The sequence below is a fragment of the Coprinopsis cinerea genome, assembly GCF_000182895.1.
Source record: "Coprinopsis cinerea okayama7#130 chromosome 10 map unlocalized cont3.10, whole genome shotgun sequence".
Classification (NCBI taxonomy): Eukaryota; Fungi; Basidiomycota; class Agaricomycetes; order Agaricales; family Psathyrellaceae; genus Coprinopsis; species Coprinopsis cinerea.
Genome location: NW_003307535.1, coordinates 1729789 through 1745658, shown reverse-complemented (window position 1 = coordinate 1745658; position 15870 = coordinate 1729789). Strand labels below are relative to the sequence as shown.

Sequence of the window (15870 nt, the reverse complement as noted above, 5' to 3'; positions counted from 1 at the left end):
TTCTGATGTAGTATAAATAGCTTCTTGGACGGGGAATAGATGAGATGCTATCCGTTGTCCATTTGCAGTTGGCGCAGAGGGCGCTGGAGCACGAGGATATGGTACCAGCTGCCCACACGGAGGTTACACACTGCACGAGAAGGCAAGGGCTTCGTGGGTGCCGCGCCCACAGACTGGGTACATCATGATCTCGAGAATCCCGCGCGAGTGACCTACAATTGCTATCGACGCAAACAGTTTGTGGAGTATCATCGGGGCTCTATGTGTACGTGTTGGGGAGACGTATAGCCTTGCTCTAGAACCTGCTAGTAAGCACTTACAAGGACTTCCGTCGTGGTTCGAACCAAAGAACACAGCTTTGGAAGACCTGCAAAACAATTGGCAATCAGACCATGGAAAGGAGGAAATAGATTAGGACCATCTACATGTCCGTGTAAATATTCAGGAGGTAGAATGTCTAAGGAGAATAACATCATGAATGCGTTCTGACGCTGGTATAGCTAAGACTGTATGGGTCCACAACCCTACAGACGTTCAAGCTGTAGACGCAGCATCGTTAGTGTGGGCATTGAGGCCCTTCAGTTCCACAGTGGTAGCAGGCACTCCTTCGTCCCTGTTCTCATCTAGCATCCACTTTTCGTCGACGTAGTTGTGCAAGGGAACATCTTTCATCAAGAGTGAGGAAAGAAGCCCCAACCCAATGATGCCGCAGAGCATGTACCAGACTGGGCGCAAACTCTCCCCAAACGCGGTTCGGACCTGGCCTCGCAGAGGTTCGTCTAGCGTGCCGATGGCTGGTATGAACGCGTACACTCTCTCGATACCTCCGGCTGTAACTGAAACGATCTGGTTGGGAAGACGCTTTGCTAACTCGTTGGTTAGAGCCACACTGCCGAACGTGATGCCCCATATCTACAGGGTCTGTTATCAGGATCATAGATGTGAAAATAAGGAACCGCAAGCTCCACGCACCTGAGCAAGAGAGCGAACAAAGGCAAAGAGGGCCAGAGCGCTGGCATTCAAAGTCACCGGAAGAGGCGACAACACTGGAAAATAGGTTGCAGCTGGGATGGAAGGAATCAACAAGATTAATCTCGAGGATATTGAGGCCTAACTTGTACGCACCAAAGATAATTCCTGCGCCACCTGACGAGAGAACAGAAAACCCTATTGCATGGCTCAAGGGGGAGTCCGCTTTCAGTGTGCTCATGGCAGCGACGCCGACGATAGTCAGAACCCAGCCAAACCATAGTTGTGGTCTGTATACCTTGAAGGCCGTAACACTGACCCCTGAGAACACAACGAAGGGGCTGTTGTGCGGAATCAGTAGCCGCTAATGAGAGGGAAGGAGAGACAGTGAGCGTACCCAATGTTCAATGTACCCCCAAACATCTCAATTCCGGAGCGAATAGGTCCTGAGCCCTTGCAAGCCTGGAAGTACACCGGCATATAGTCTGATGATCCCGTCAGAAGGGGAGGGAAATAGGACGCGCGATCCACTTACAGACCCACGCGACAACTCCCAAAGAGTTGAAGAAGACTTGTAGGTAACTATGATTGCAAGGTGAGCCTGACACCTCGAGCATTGGGGGAAATGAGATACCCTGAGACAGAAGTTCGGTTTCCAAGTAATTCAGGCGCCACCTAACCGAAACTTTAGATCTGAATCGATTACAAGAACAGCAGGACGCACCGTCGGATGTGATGAGTATTTTACCTCGTAGAACCACCATGCTATAAGGCCAAGTACCCCAAGAATCAGGGGAACAAGGACCTGGGCCGTGTTCCAGGGATAACGTCCTCCACCCCATGTAAGAGCAATGACCAGCGCGCTCGAGCTAGCAATTACGAGGATGTTTCCACTGAGTGCACGATCAGGGCCGTACCAAAGACTCTCAAGAAGAATAGTACCCACATCCAGTCCATTGCGAAGAATTTCTCTTTCAGTGTTCCTTTTGGAGTGGGAAGGGCCATGAAGAACATAACGAGAACGAACGAAACCCCGCAAACAGGAAGATTGAAGTCTGGGGCCGAGAATTTGGATCTGAGAACCTTCCGAGGGTCAACGATGGCGCTGGAGACTTACAGAACAACCAACGCCAGGCTCCTTTCTCCGCGAGAGAGCCACCGACTATTGGGCCCAGGGCAACCGCTACAGCCCATGTCCTAGAAATTCGGATTGAGTATGGACCGAAACCAGAGAACAGAATACCGAACATTCCAAGAAGGCCGTTGTAAGTACCCCGCTCTTGAAGAGTGACCTGAAAAGTGGATTGGTATTACTACCCCCCAAAATCGGCGATAGCACCTACAAGGTCGCTGATGACAATACTGGCGAGTGAGATAATAGCTCCTCCGCCGATCCCTTGTATAGCTGAATGTGACCGCTGTAAGTTTGATAACGGTAATCTTGGACGACTATACGCACTTCGGGCGGCGATCAACCAATCCATAGTCTTTGCTGCGCCGCAAAAAGCACTTCCCAGAGCAAAGAATGCCAGGGCTATGATAAATGCAATTCTTCTCCCTACGATCTTGAATGATGGTTAGTCGGTATCTCTTGTCTGAAGACGACGCTATATACTTGAGTAAGGCCCCCGCTCATCGGAAGGAACGCTGTGGATGAGAGCTACTCGAGAACTTGAGATATTGTGGTCGCACCTGCCACAAAAGGCTAACTTACTGCGTAGGCAGTGCCGGCCCAAGCGAAATCCGAACCATCTAGCTCGTGGACAATAATCGGGAGCGCGGACGCGAGAGCGGTCTGGGGGCCTATAATGTAAGCTTTGCAGCGACTGGATCGAGACGAAAACGTACAAAGTCAAGGGCGCTGAGGAAGAGGGTGACGCTAAGAGAGGCGAAAATCAGCCAGAACTTAGCTCCTTTCCGTTGAGCTGCGCCCGTAGCATGGGATGTATGCCGACCGTCAGAGTTCTCAGAGTGAGTGACGCTCATCTAGTAAATCGTGTTATCGTTTTACTAGCGCAGAGAAACAGGAATGAGGCAAGGGTTCCAGCAGGTATGGTGCGTCACTTTCGGTGTCCAGCTGTTAGTTTTCATTGTAGACATGAGCTTTAAACTGCTTCAGGAATCAGGCTGAGAAATTCTGAGTGTACCGTGTAACTTCGAGCATCATCCACGATCCCTCCTTTTGCGCCGGCCCCATTCGCTAGGCCCACAGAGAATTGTAGGTGCCAGGAAAATTTCCCAGTACTGATCACGGTCGTGACAACCATCGACTCGGAGGTCTAGCAGCCCCCGGAGTGTCCATGTCGGAGTCCATGAGTACGTGTAACGTGGATGCGATAAGAGAAAAACAGATCAGAGAAAACAGGGAGGAAAATTGAGGGCTTCTGACTTCAGCCATCAGGTCCTGGGCTTCAAGGTTATCGTCAGAGAGCACGCCGCGTTAGCCATTGGCGGCTGGCCTCACTGGGTAATTCCGATAAGTACATCATCCGGCATCATGGCATGTACCAACCCTGCTCCAGGTGGACAGGAGGTTTGAAATGGACAAATGTGTACTTCTCGTTAGTCGTTAGATCTGGAGAAGAGCAATTGTTGGCATGAGAAGCTGATTCCTCTTCCAAGTATAACACGAAACCTCTTCTTCGCTGATGGTCCCGGCGATGGTAGGCAAATGTGGGCGCTTAATGGACGCTCGCTGCAGCTCCCATCACATCATGCTTGCCTCTATGGCAATTTAGCCCTTCTTACTTCCGATCTTGTTGGTCCCCTTAAGGCTTATTCGCAGCTTCCATATGAGCGTGAGTGGATCTGACAGGATGACACCACTGGTGGATTTCCCGCATCTTTCTGCTCGCGCGGAATACATGAAATGTAGATCAAACCGTAGATGGTGGCCTTGTTGACCATCTGACATACTACGAACTATATAAGAGTGTCACCTGGGCGCGGCCTCAGCGCTCAGTGCGCACCTCCCGCTGTTAGAAGCAATGGCTGACCACCGCAGAAACGCCTTTAGGAACACCTATGGCGTTTTACTTTTAACCACGCTGCTCTCTGCAATGTAAGTGATCCCCTGAGTTCGTAGTCGAGGGCGCCCGTGGCTGACCACACACTGGTCAAGGCTGTATGGACTGACGACTCACCAGACTTACCGGTATTTCCGTCGGTACTCGAAAGACAGAATATCCCTCAAATTGATGGTATGTGGTCGAGACGCGATAGTACCGGGAGATCACCGATCTAAAGGGACACGTCAAGGTGGCTTTCCTATGGTATGTGTTACCGTTCCTCCCCTTCCTAAGCAGATCTAATTCTGAAGCTTTTGAAGGATTGCCGACAGTCTTTTCACGGCTGTGTCAATGCACTGGTGGTGAGGCGATCACATTGAAACTTACCGACAATGGATATGTAGTCTCATTGAACCTAACAGTTACTTTTATCTAATTCTGAGCTTTGGAAACCCTGTGGGCCTTCTTCACACTACATGGCAAGTCCCGTTTCCTTTCTCGCTGTATGTTCTACGTTACTGACTCTCCTCTCTTGCATCGTGTAGGTCAATAAGAGTGCGTTTCCGTGTTTCGATGCTATCTATTGACTTACCAAGTCCCCAAGGCTGGTGTGGCAATCTCGGTACATTGGTTCCCCCCTGCCTCTCAAGTATTTTGATAATGACGAGCACTGGGGTAGGCAATCCTGGGAATAGGATCGAACATGTGAGTCTACGTTCCTTCGCCTGAGTTGAGTATAACAGCGGTTCGCCGAGCAGATTTTACGTGACACGAATGCATATGAGTAGGTGAATTCTTCTGTTGACAAGCAGAATTTTGCGAGCTCAGCACCGGTACTTAGTGGGCCTGAAAGTATCCATCGCTACAGCAATCGTCGTAAGTAACTACTTCGGTCGACGAGACGCCCGCTCAGAGATCATTTTGCAGGTATGCATCATCGTTCCGAGAATTGGTACGTTTAATCTGTAAAGGGAAAATATGCAGGTCTAAAGATAGCCACGGGGCCGCATACGGCAGGATTTGAGGTCGGTGTGTACCACTTCAGGTTCAAACTATCCACAGGACGCTGACAGTGGGGAAGCTCTGATAGTAGAGCTGTATGTCCCATTAACACCGCACGGTAATGGCTAATGCTCAACAGACTGGTAGTACGAAACGTACTGACTTGGAGCGCGTGGATGAGATCCGAGTAAGTGGGCGCTCCCTGCTCGACCATGTGTATAGCTCTCGTTAAGCAAGCACGTTGTGTGCAGTGGATTATCGAGGTTTGCTTTGCTCTCGCTGGTGCTTCTGGAGCTGCGCTCTCCGCCGGACTTTGCTACGCATTGCGCATGAAACGGACGGGCTACTCGAGGTGAGTATCGCTTCCCCATTTTCGTCGGGAAGTTTCTTTTTGGTTGACATGAGGCAACAAGGACGGACTCTAAGATCGATGTTCTCATCGTCTACACAATCAATACTGGCGTGTTGTCAAGGCGAGTCAAGCTCACTGTGTATTGCGTATATTCCAACTTATATGATGGGACACAGCGTGCTCTGCTTTATCGGCTTATTTACTGTACGACGTTCTTCGTTCTTCCCTGCCGCTTGCATCTCAGCTTGAGCTTTTATTCCAAGGCGTTGTTTGTCAAGGATGGCTATCCTTTCGTCGGAGCTCTCGTCATCTTGACCAAGATCTACGCCAACTCAGTCCTTGCAGTGTGAGCTAATCTTAATCTCTATGGCGATCTGCGCCTCATGTATACCACTGCCAGTCTAAACTCAAGAAGACACTCGTCAAAACTAGACGAGTCCGTCTACGAGCTCGCCGCCTTTGAGCCAGCAGGGAGAGCAATAGATGAGCCCCATCGACTTACCTTTGCCTCCAGTGCTAGACATCGATCATTTGGTCAGGAAGAACGAGGACAACTCGGTCCAGTGGAATCAATGGTGAGTCCATCCGAGTCTTTCTATCAATTACGGAACGGCGCTCTAAACTCCCTGGTGGATAGAATGCGATTCAGATTCACGTTTCGGAGACAAAGGCAGTGTACCATGAGGATGGCTTAGACTTGTCCCGTACCCGTACATAGGTCGAATGGTCCGCGAATAAAGCTTGTCCGAAAGTTGGCCTTTCGATGATGAATGAGCGAGAACTCGGGAAGGTTAGGAAATACATTCAATGTCATATTTATGCAGAAGGTCGCCTTAATTATCAATCGTACTTGGTATTTCATGGATGACGCGACATGGGCTAGGGACAGTTTGACTGAGAATGCTTAAGACTGTGCACCGCCTTAGCCTCGTCCCCAGCGCTTTTTTGGAGGCTCCCGGCAGGCAACGTCTGGGTACGAGACTTACACCTGGGCGCCTTGAGAAGGGTCAAAGACAAATTGACAATGTGGTCATGGAACACAGAGCAAATAGCGGTACATATCTGAGGCTATTTTCTAGTCTACGAGTACAGGGACTTTTGTATTGTGGATACAGCGAGCATCGGTCAACGTTGCGATTGACGTTACATCGTAAGAATCGTACATAGAGCGTTTCGTGATCAAAGGGCCGAGGCCACAGGACAAAGGAACGAAGATGGCTGGTTTGCTTCAGGAGTGCCAAAGAACAAAAAAAAAGTCGACTGGGGAACAAAAGGGGGGTGGTTTCAATCTGGACGGTTAGTCAGTCATCGACGGAGTAGAGAAGCAGGATGGAGTCGTACAAATTATGAGATAACATATGGAGATGGTTGGGTAGCAGCAGGCACCAGCGAAGAGGTCATGCGATAACGCAGAACCAAGTCTGGCCGCTGCTACCTGCAGTTCGTCGCTCATGGTCGACTGGAAGGTCGATCAATTCCTCCAGAGTAAGTGAGGTATGGTCAGACGGGGCAGTTGATGTTATCTCGTTGGTGGTTGAGTTCGAGAGGCGAGGCGTCGGGTCCTCGGCATAAGCGTTGAGTGTGAGAGTGTTAAATGTGTCGCACATTGCGATGAAATCGAGCGGTCAATGGGAAGATAGCGGTTGTGTGAGAGAGTGAGCCATTGAGATGCGAGTGGCCACTCATTTTATACGGGTAACGGAATATTATCTAAACAAATCACTTTATTGTTTTATATTTGGTTTTTAGTATTGTTTCGTCAGCGACAATACCTTTGTATGCAAACCATCGGTTTGGTCTGGCTTGGGTCAGTCACATCACCTCAATGGATAGAGAGCCAATCAATTTAATTAGTCGTCCTGACTCATAACAGCAGCATGGTTGGCTTTCGCCCAGCCAAAAATCGGGGATTGCATGGAGGGTGGTTGGACCCTGGAGCAATAGGGGCTGATCTTCCGATTTTAGCGGTCAATGGAACCAAATGCGGAGTTGTAACTTGAATTCATTGCTCAATCGTCAACTTGATTTGCACGTCAGTTCGATTTGGCATTGTTCCCTTTACGGGGATAGCGGGAGGAACGCTCGCAGGAAGCCAGTAGGACCGGTGCCAGCTGCCTAGCCCTGGACTTCACCTCAGCTGGAAAAGGAGAATCGTGCTGTGAGCACCCATGGCTCGCTGCTCATGGCCCCTGACGCCCGCCCGAATTCACTGGCGGATGTCAACAAAGTAAAGCGAGGTCGCTCAGCGGCCCCGGCCGTGTGATCCTGTTGTGCGAAGTCAGTTTTGGGCCACGGAGAACATTAGAAAGGTTGAACTGTCCTAAGCAATTTACATTGGAAGATGGTACAACAATTGAGCTACACTACTAATGATTGGTACAATGCGATACTAGCTTTCCTACAGTATTCATAAACACGTAGATACATCATGATACGTCGTGACATCGGGCAAGTGGTCAACACTGCGTTATAGGGAAGGGATACTTGAGACAATAAATAGCGCAGACATAAAGAGGATTGAGATAACGAAAGGTGTGTCGTGTCTTCGGGAGCGTAGATGGAGTGAGTCAAAACGATAAAGGCTCGTTTCGGGCTCGCCATCGGTGGATCGCTGCACGGAATCTGGGAATGGGTTCAGCATAAAACTGGAGAGCGATGCAGGTGTGTCACATACATTCCGTGGTATAAGAGCTGGCGACAGCCATGTGGGGGATGCGATCGGCACTACGCGATAGTGCAGAACCAAGACGCGCCTCCCCCACTTCGTCTCTCGAAGTCGGCAAGGACTCCGTCAAGCTCTTGGGTGGAGATGGACGCTTGCTTTGAAAGAATCTCGCAACCTTGACTTTCAGTGGTCGCGGATAAATTGGTGTCGAAACAGACGCATCCATTGTCCTCCGTCGAGGAAAGGAAGAGGTCCAGAGACGCGAAGAGATCGGACATCGGGGTGAATGCAGTTGGTCGGGGGTCGAAAGCACTGGATGTGTTACAATGGTTGAGGTGCGCGAGATATTGGTGGACGATATGGGTTGAAGAAAGTTGGAAGTGCGGTATTTTGACGAAAGATATATTATAATTATTTGTAGGGTTTTCAGAGCTACAACAATAGACAAACACTCGGCAATAGGCGGCCATTGTTGTCCGGCAATTAAGCTCCCGTCCCGGCGCTCACAAGGGAACACCGATGAAATGCTTCTCACGCATGAAAGTGTTTCGAAATACTGAACAGGAGTGAAGATGAGTAAGTATTCTGTTCTCCTCGTTTTTCGATCTGGAAGATGCGATGCAGGGAGAGAATAGTCATGGGAAATAAGCCCGGCTGCAGTCTTCCCGAATGTCGGGGAATCGGAGCTTGAACGCGAATGATGCCTCGTGGTCTGCCTCGTGTCCACTGCGCGCCAGGGTAGTAGGAGCGCTCAATGGTCCAGTCGCTGCGCATGTTGCTGCGGACTCTGCGCGTTACGGTTCCAGAATCATTCCAAGAGTAAGTATGTGGGTCAAGGTTAATCCTGGCCAGAGTAGTTCCGTTCCGTAGTAGGGAGTAAAACACTTCAGCGGCTTGTGAAACGAAAGGAAGATTCCTGGAGAGCTTAACAAGCCAAAGTCGTGTCCAGGACCCAATTGCAAAAACTTTAACGATCTGGATTCTGAGTACAGCACTGGTCCTGAATTACGTTGAGAAAATTGGCGTCCGACAGAGCTTGGCTAATGTCAGCATGCCTGGAATGGTGTTCCAATGGATCTTGAGGGCTAAAATACTGGACACCAGCCCTTTTCCTACCAGCGACGTATTTCCCTGTTCATTCACAGTACATCTATATTATTCAATATCAGAGCTCAGTGTACTTGTAGCTGCCTCTAAGGAGAACCGGTCTGTTGGGGCTTCGGATTACCATTGTTGAAAAGAAGTTTGAGAGTTGCCTGAATGATTAGAATATATTTCATGCGATACGGACAGCTCAAGCGGTGAATTAGGTATAGTACAGTACGTGTTCTATTATATGGGTCGGCGTCAACTATTATACTTGATACAACTAAAGTTTACAGTTTCGTACGGAGTCGTCGCAATGAATCGTCATTGAGGTTGGGGAAGAGGGGAAGGTGTCTTGCATGCATGGGCTGGTACTAAGTTTAATGTCATCGAGACGGAAAGAAGAGGCAACCTTCGTCGACGAAGAACTGTTGCTTGAAATCGAAAGGGTTCGCGTGAAATTGGAAGGCTTCTCGCTTTGAACCGGGCAAGCGGTGTCAACCGAGCGAGGCATGTAAGTTGGAAGAGGCGGGGCGGGCTTCTTAGCATGTCTGTATAAGAAATTAGCCAAAATCCAGACACATCAGAAAATATTCGAGCACGTACACAAAGACCGTTTTCTTCTCATTGGAGGAAGAGGGCTGAAAACCAAACTGTTTAACAATGAAAGTGAAGACCTTGCGGTAATTTCTTCGTGCTTCGTCGGCAAATCCGAAGAAGCCGAAAAAGAGGAACGCGCAAAAGACGAGCGACCACCTGCTCAGCTCCAAGGTGACAACATGCACCGGGTTGTTGCCCCAGAGAACGCGAGGGAAGGTGTCGATAATGTGCCAGTTGTGATGGATGTCGGACCAGCTAGTCCAAGGATAGATGGGGCGGGAGATGTTGAGGTACAGGCCATAGGTCGTAATTGGGAGGTTGAAAAGAAGTTCGAGCGTCGCAAGCGACATCAAGCGGAAGTAGCGGTTGACAGTTAAAGAGCTATTGGAAGAGATAAGCTGGCTGAATTGCGCTCGGCGCTGCATGAAAGCACGGAGGGTAAGAACTGAACATCCCGAATCAGCACGCATTGCAAATGGAAAATATCTAGTACGCACTGCAATAGATAGCGGACACAAGCCCGATGACGGTCGGCCACAGCAAGGTCAGAGGATAGGCGGGTGGAGTGTTGACCGTTGTGGGATGGCACCCGATGTCTTGATAAATATCATATCGGTGACCTTGGACGACGAATTCTGGGCGGAGGTCAGACTAGCCGTGGATAAAGGAGCCGAACAACGTACGAAGTGGCATTTGAAGGAATGGAATGCCGAGGCCAATTGCGAGATCCACCATAACCGCCCGTCGTTTCTGAAGAACGATGAGCTCGACAAGTCCTAATGAGGGTTCGAGGAATATCTTACATGGGCTCTGGAGATAGAGGCAGTTTGACACGATGCGATCTTGTATAGTCGGCGATTGATGCATAGAGAGGCTGCTGGAATAGCCACGGATATTCCGACCACAAGTCGAGTCGCTAAAGCGACAGTCAGTTAAATGTGAAAGGCCAACAAGAAAGGGCGACGTACAGATATCACACCAGACTGGTGCCCAGTCGATGGCATTCCCGTGCCAAATTAAGGAATTTATGAAAAGGTTGAGGCAGCCGATGGCGGTCCAGATCATATACAGACACGTCCCCGAGTTCCATGCTTGGAGGTGCCACGGCAAAGGAATAAGAACGAGAACGAAGCCAATGAAAGCAAATATAGGGAATGCAGGATAAGTCGGGTCGTCGAAGCTGAGTCTGGAGGACATGATAGCGTCGTGGCGGTGAAGGTCGTATAACGTGAAAAGCAGAGAGGTCGTAGTCGAGCGGCACCAAGAGACAGGTCCTATCCAGAGGGAAAAGGAGGAGAGGAGAAGATGTGGGTCGTAAGCGGTGCAGACGTGTGTCTCGTTTCCTGAAAGCCTTTCATTTTTGAGGAATTCGCTTCGCCTTTGTTACAGTAGCGTGTGAGGGTCGAGGACAATGCCCAGTCGAGCTCAATAGCTGGCTATTGATGATGTAATTTGTCCGATCAGTTGAATTCAAACTCCGCGGGGCATTGTTCGAAGGTGACGTCGTGCTTTAGCGCCCGGGCACGCGAGGTACGCGTCGGATTTTTGTGATAAAGTTGAAAGGGAACGCGTAATTGGATTTTGGCTGGGCTGGAGGTATTTCTATCAGGCACAGATTATACAAACGTTGGGAGTGATCAAGGAAGCGGTTCGCTTCTAAAGCCGAAGCTATTGCACACGGCTCAGCATCTTTCGCCAAGTTTGTTAAGGTTCTGCGCCTCGACCTGGCCAGCCTTAAGAATGATGTAGAAAGTACAAAACTTACCCCTCGAGGCCAATATTCAGCGATTAGTGGCCCTCACTCTTTGTCCCAGAAATGCCTCGCGGCGCTGTTCCATTCCGCATACCTTCTCCTTTGTCACCCTTGAGAATCAAATGTTCGATTTTTCTTCTTCGATATGACCAAGTGGGGATTATGTATCCAGAAGAGTAATCTGGTAATGAAGTGTGAAGAGGCAACTTGACTCCGAGACAGCGATGGCGTTCGTTATCTGGTTAAGGAATGCCTTTTTGCCAGACGGCGGGGCAGCACTCATCGCGTTCAAACTGCAGGAAGCCTCCCGTCGAATTAATTCATCCATCCCATATTCCCTCCAAGGCTACAGCATCTGCATCGTGTACACTGATAACGCTTAAATCTACCTTGGACAAACGCGAAGCGAAGCAAAACGTTATGTGGGAAAATCGCATCAGACCCTGCATCACCGCCAGCGCAAAGCGAGGCATTGTCCCCTCGAAACCTCATTGTTTCCTATTCCCACCCCCTAAGCGCTATGGAGCGATGTCTGTATGTATATACCACACTTCTCTCTCCGGACTGAGCTTCCGCGCTCACCATGCACGCTGAACTCCCCGTTGCGTCCTTTATCTCTGCGGCCTTGGTCTTGGTCCCGATCCCTTGGCACTGGAAAGCGCGGAACGTCCCAACGCTTTCCTTGTGCATTTGGCTTTTCGTTTTGAATGTTATCAATGGCGTTGGCTCGATAGTGTGGGCTGGTAATACAAGACTTGTTGTGCCCGCGTGGTGTGATATTGGTGAGTTCGCTGTTATGTCTGGTCGCTGGGACTTGAAGCTCATTATGTGTCGCCTCCAGCCACGAAGCTCATGATCGGAGGGAACTTGGCAATACCCACTTCTCTGATCGCCCTCTGTGTTCAGCTCGAGAGACTGGCCTCTGCTCGTGATGGAAGGCTTGGTGTGCTAGGTCGTGCTCACCGACGACAACTACTCGACTATGGCTTATGTTTGTTCCTCCCGATCATGTACATGGTACTTCGTGAGTGCACTAATCCTTTATCTTTGGAACGCTTATCTGACCTTCTTCGCAGACTCCATTGTACAGGGTCACCGGTTCGAGATCTTTGAAGACTTCGGATGCTACCCACATGTACACGTCTCGATCCCGGCCATCTTCATCCTCTGGCTTCCTCCGTTGGTATGCTTGGCCGGTTCAGTTGTTCTACTAGGTGAGCTTCACCTTCTATCGCCCCTTCTTCGCGGGTCTAACTCAAACCAGGGTGTACGTTTAGACACTTCGTCATGCACCGCATCATCTTCGCGGGACACCTAGCCGAATCCAACACGCTCTTTACCCAATCACGGTTCTTCCGATCGCTGTCCATGGCCGTTGTGCAGACCGTCGTTGCGTGCGGGTTCACGGCCTTCTCCATCTGGTTCTCAGCGAGGGATGGATTGAAGCCATGGAGCAGCTGGGCTGAAGTCCACGCGGAGTTTGGTATCATTGGCCTCTTCTCCCGAGAGTATTTGCGCCCTGGAGAGTTTCCCATGCGTTACATCCTGTGGTGGGCAGTCCCAGTCTCATCGATGCTCTTCTCCGTGTTCTTTGTTTTCGGCGAGGACGCGCTGGAAGACTATCGTGCATGGCTATCGATACTGCCGTGGTGTCGCCCTCTCCCTCGCTCCGAGCGGAAGTCCCTTCGACCTCTCAAACTGTCCTCTCGGTTCGTGCCTTTCACTTCCTTGTTGTATAACACAGTACTGATGGACTTACAGAAGTAAACGGCAAGAATCTGCTTCGAATCCAAACCTCATATTCGCGCAGCCATTGGAGGTCCAGGTCTCTGTTGTGCGGCATTGCGACCAGTCACCATCCTATTCCGTTCCTTGTCCAACCTACTACTACATGGACTCTTCGAGCGATGAGCCGGGTAGATCCCGGGTATCGCTACCAACCTGTTACTCGGCTTCCTCTACATACCTCCCTTCTACGTTAGGTCACTGAAAGGCTGAAGGGGCGAATTAAATGCTCAACGGCGTTGGGTCATGTAGTTAATGAATAGATAGATAGAAGTAATCCATAGTAATTGTATTATAGTTACGAATCTCATGAATTAGTAACGATTTTCATGAATTTACGACCGAGTGGCCTCTCAGGTCTTTGTCTTGAAATTCAGTCTCTTTGCCTTGTTTAAATTCCTCGATAGGTGAAGACGCCAGGGTCGCGGCGCGCCGACTTGGTACGACTGCCACGGTCGCGGAATAGGGGCGTGGGAGTTGGCTTGGCGGCAGACAATGCGGGATCAATAGCCAGTCGGCCATTGTTTCCTGGCCATTGACGCTGTCCTTTGTGCACTCTCTATTGAACCTATGCTAAATATGCTCAAATACTGTGCGAGGATGTATATCCGTCGCTTCGATAGACGAGAGCCCATCATCCTCCCCTCACCCTCACGACCTTCACGATGACCGCCCTTCACCCCGAGTTCGCACCTGTCGCTATCATCGCATGCCTCTCACTCCTGCTCCCTCTGCCATGGCACTGGCGAGCACGCAATGTTGCCACTCTCTCCATGATCTTCTGGCTATTTGTCTCCAATCTCATCTACGCTGTTAACGCTCTCATTTGGGGAGATAACGTCAAAATCGTCGCTCAGGTTTGGTGTGATATCAGTGAGTTGCCTCATTTTTCCTCCAAGGAAGATTTTGTATTCTGACGAGATTCCTTTCAGCTACGAAACTGATCATTGGTGCCAACTTTGGTCTACCAGCGGCATGCTTCTGCATCAGCATGCACCTCGAGAAAGTCGCGTCGTTGCGCAACGCGCAGAGCTCCAGCGTCGAACAACGTCGTCGCCGTCTGATTGAAGCTGCTTTGTGTATTGGTCTACCATTTGCTTTCATGGGACTTCGTAAGTTCCTTACTACTACTCCATTACTATTCAACCTCCTGACACGCTTCTCAGACTTCATCGTCCAAGGACACCGCTTCGACATCATCGAAGGCTACGGCTGCCGTCCGCACACCTACTACTCCATTCCCGCCATCTTTATCGTGTGGCTCCCACCTTTGCTCGCATCTTTCGGATCTCTTTGTTACTCAGGTACGTCACATTATTTTTCTACTCTCCCTTATCACAATCTAACCTCCTCCCACTCCAGCCATCGCTCTCCGCCACTTCGTCGTTCGCCGTCTCACATTCGCTGCCCATCTCAACTCGTCCAAGTCCGGCTTGACCACCTCCCGCTACATGCGCCTGATCGCTATGGCTGCCACCCAGATGATCTGGGCTGTCACTGTCACCTCCTACTCGCTATGGTTCACCTCCATTGCCATTCCTCTTCGCCCATGGACCAACTGGGAGGACGTGCATTCGGACTTTGGCCGTGTTGACCAGTTCCTCGACTTCTTCACCCCTCCTCATATCAAGCATTCGTTCTATGTCCTTTGGTGGATGGTCCCCATTTCCGCCTTCCTCTTCGTCGCATTCTTTGCTTTCGGCAAGGACGCCATGGATGAGTACAAGAAGTGCTTCACTTGGGTCAAAGTCAACATCTTCCGCATCAAGCCCAGCGATACGTCTACCAAGAAACCGTTCTCGTTCGTCCAGTTCTCAAGGTATGTTTCAGCTGCAGAGCCGTCCTGGACTAGGCTAACTCCCCGCTCTTCCATCAGTGGCAAGTCACCTGCCATTCTCCCCATCTCTAAACCCACTCTCCAAGGGTCTACAATGACAGAATCGACACTCACGCCATTCTCGCCCACCCAGTCCAGCCGGTTGTCCCTTTCGACGCTGCGCAACTCGGACGAAGACTGTGATTTCAAACCCTACCAATTCGCACTGGGGAAGGCCATCGGCTCGTATACGGACCTGTCGGTCGCAGAACGCGAGCCCATTTCGACCCCCTCTACTGCTGTAGGGTCGTCATCACTTGGGCACGAAAAAACCTCGTCCTTCAAGTTCGACTTCCAACTCCCACCCCTCTCCCCTCCTTCACCTATCACACCCCCTCCTCCCAATCCTCGTCGATTGAGGCCACTCATGCTCGGTGCTTCCCGTGCGGAGGCGCCCACGAGCCCCAGACCTCTGACATACCCCTCTCATGAGGCGGCAATGCGCGGTCTCGACGCTGAAAGCCAGCGTCAGTGATCATCCTGTTTGCGTTTGCATTCCACAACCCTCATTCCTATCCTTATTCTTGACATCACTTCTTCGTCGAGCTTGAAGCTCTGCCTGTTGTACCACCACCAAAACGTCTTTACACACGATCTTTTCATGACTTTTTTTGTTCAGACCTCCCGTTCGTTCGTTCGCACCATTCCATACCATTCGGATTAGACTCTTTCACGTAGCATCAATTTCACACCTACAGTACTTGTACCATTATTCTCATGTACGAACCTGGAATTACCGTTGACGACTAACCTCAATGACATGAATCTACCTGG

General features: G+C 50.3%; 7 protein-coding genes across 7 annotated transcripts; 3 read left to right on the top strand and 4 right to left on the bottom strand.

Moving 5' to 3' along the window:
* Positions 1-534: 534 nt before the first annotated feature.
* On the bottom strand, positions 535-2955 carry CC1G_02139 (MFS multidrug transporter; the record flags this gene model as incomplete). Its single annotated transcript, XM_001834351.2, has 15 exons — positions 535-912; positions 973-1064; positions 1126-1310; positions 1367-1454; positions 1505-1551; positions 1604-1644; positions 1694-1862; positions 1916-2024; positions 2087-2166; positions 2218-2261; positions 2313-2374; positions 2429-2534; positions 2585-2629; positions 2684-2764; positions 2818-2955. 15 exons carry the CDS (start codon positions 2953-2955, stop codon positions 535-537), a joined length of 1665 nt encoding a protein of 554 aa, XP_001834403.2.
* A 2145-nt stretch (positions 2956-5100) lies between these two features.
* Positions 5101-5681, top strand: CC1G_02138 (hypothetical protein; the record flags this gene model as incomplete). The annotated part of the gene is made up of 3 exons (XM_001834350.2): positions 5101-5166; positions 5231-5331; positions 5576-5681. The coding sequence occupies 3 exons, from the start codon at positions 5101-5103 to the stop codon at positions 5679-5681; spliced, it is 273 nt and encodes a 90-aa protein (XP_001834402.2).
* A 1047-nt stretch (positions 5682-6728) lies between these two features.
* Positions 6729-6938, bottom strand: CC1G_15341 (fungal mating-type pheromone; the record flags this gene model as incomplete). Its single annotated transcript, XM_002910388.1, has 1 exon — positions 6729-6938. The coding sequence occupies one exon, from the start codon at positions 6936-6938 to the stop codon at positions 6729-6731; it is 210 nt and encodes a 69-aa protein (XP_002910434.1).
* A 738-nt stretch (positions 6939-7676) lies between these two features.
* On the bottom strand, positions 7677-8295 carry CC1G_15340 (fungal mating-type pheromone). The gene is made up of 2 exons (XM_002910387.1): positions 8006-8295; positions 7677-7953 (listed from the first exon to the last, which is right to left on the bottom strand). The coding sequence occupies exons 1-2, from the start codon at positions 8220-8222 to the stop codon at positions 7799-7801; spliced, it is 372 nt and encodes a 123-aa protein (XP_002910433.1). The 5' UTR covers positions 8223-8295; the 3' UTR covers positions 7677-7798.
* Positions 8296-9131: 836 nt separating this feature from the next.
* Positions 9132-10879, bottom strand: CC1G_02137 (pheromone receptor Rcb3 B43; the record flags this gene model as incomplete). Its single annotated transcript, XM_001834349.2, has 7 exons — positions 9132-9146; positions 9387-9633; positions 9689-10127; positions 10180-10317; positions 10366-10432; positions 10486-10598; positions 10651-10879. The coding sequence occupies 7 exons, from the start codon at positions 10877-10879 to the stop codon at positions 9132-9134; spliced, it is 1248 nt and encodes a 415-aa protein (XP_001834401.2).
* A 1139-nt stretch (positions 10880-12018) lies between these two features.
* On the top strand, positions 12019-13425 carry CC1G_15339 (pheromone B beta 1 receptor; the record flags this gene model as incomplete). Its single annotated transcript, XM_002910386.1, has 5 exons — positions 12019-12217; positions 12277-12459; positions 12512-12649; positions 12700-13144; positions 13197-13425. The coding sequence occupies 5 exons, from the start codon at positions 12019-12021 to the stop codon at positions 13423-13425; spliced, it is 1194 nt and encodes a 397-aa protein (XP_002910432.1).
* Positions 13426-13885: 460 nt separating this feature from the next.
* On the top strand, positions 13886-15571 carry CC1G_15338 (pheromone receptor Rcb2 B43; the record flags this gene model as incomplete). Its single annotated transcript, XM_002910385.1, has 4 exons — positions 13886-14093; positions 14153-14332; positions 14387-14524; positions 14583-15571. 4 exons carry the CDS (start codon positions 13886-13888, stop codon positions 15569-15571), a joined length of 1515 nt encoding a protein of 504 aa, XP_002910431.1.
* Between the last annotated feature and the right edge of the window lie 299 nt (positions 15572-15870).

Coding starts and splice junctions, on each gene's coding strand:
- CC1G_15340 (XM_002910387.1), bottom strand. CDS start 8,222: ATGGATGCGTCTGTTTCGACACCAATTTATCCGCGACCACTGAAAGTC. Junction 7,954..8,005: donor CAGCTCTTATACCACGGAAT/GTATGTGACACA, acceptor ACCCATTCCCAG/ATTCCGTGCAGCGATCCACC.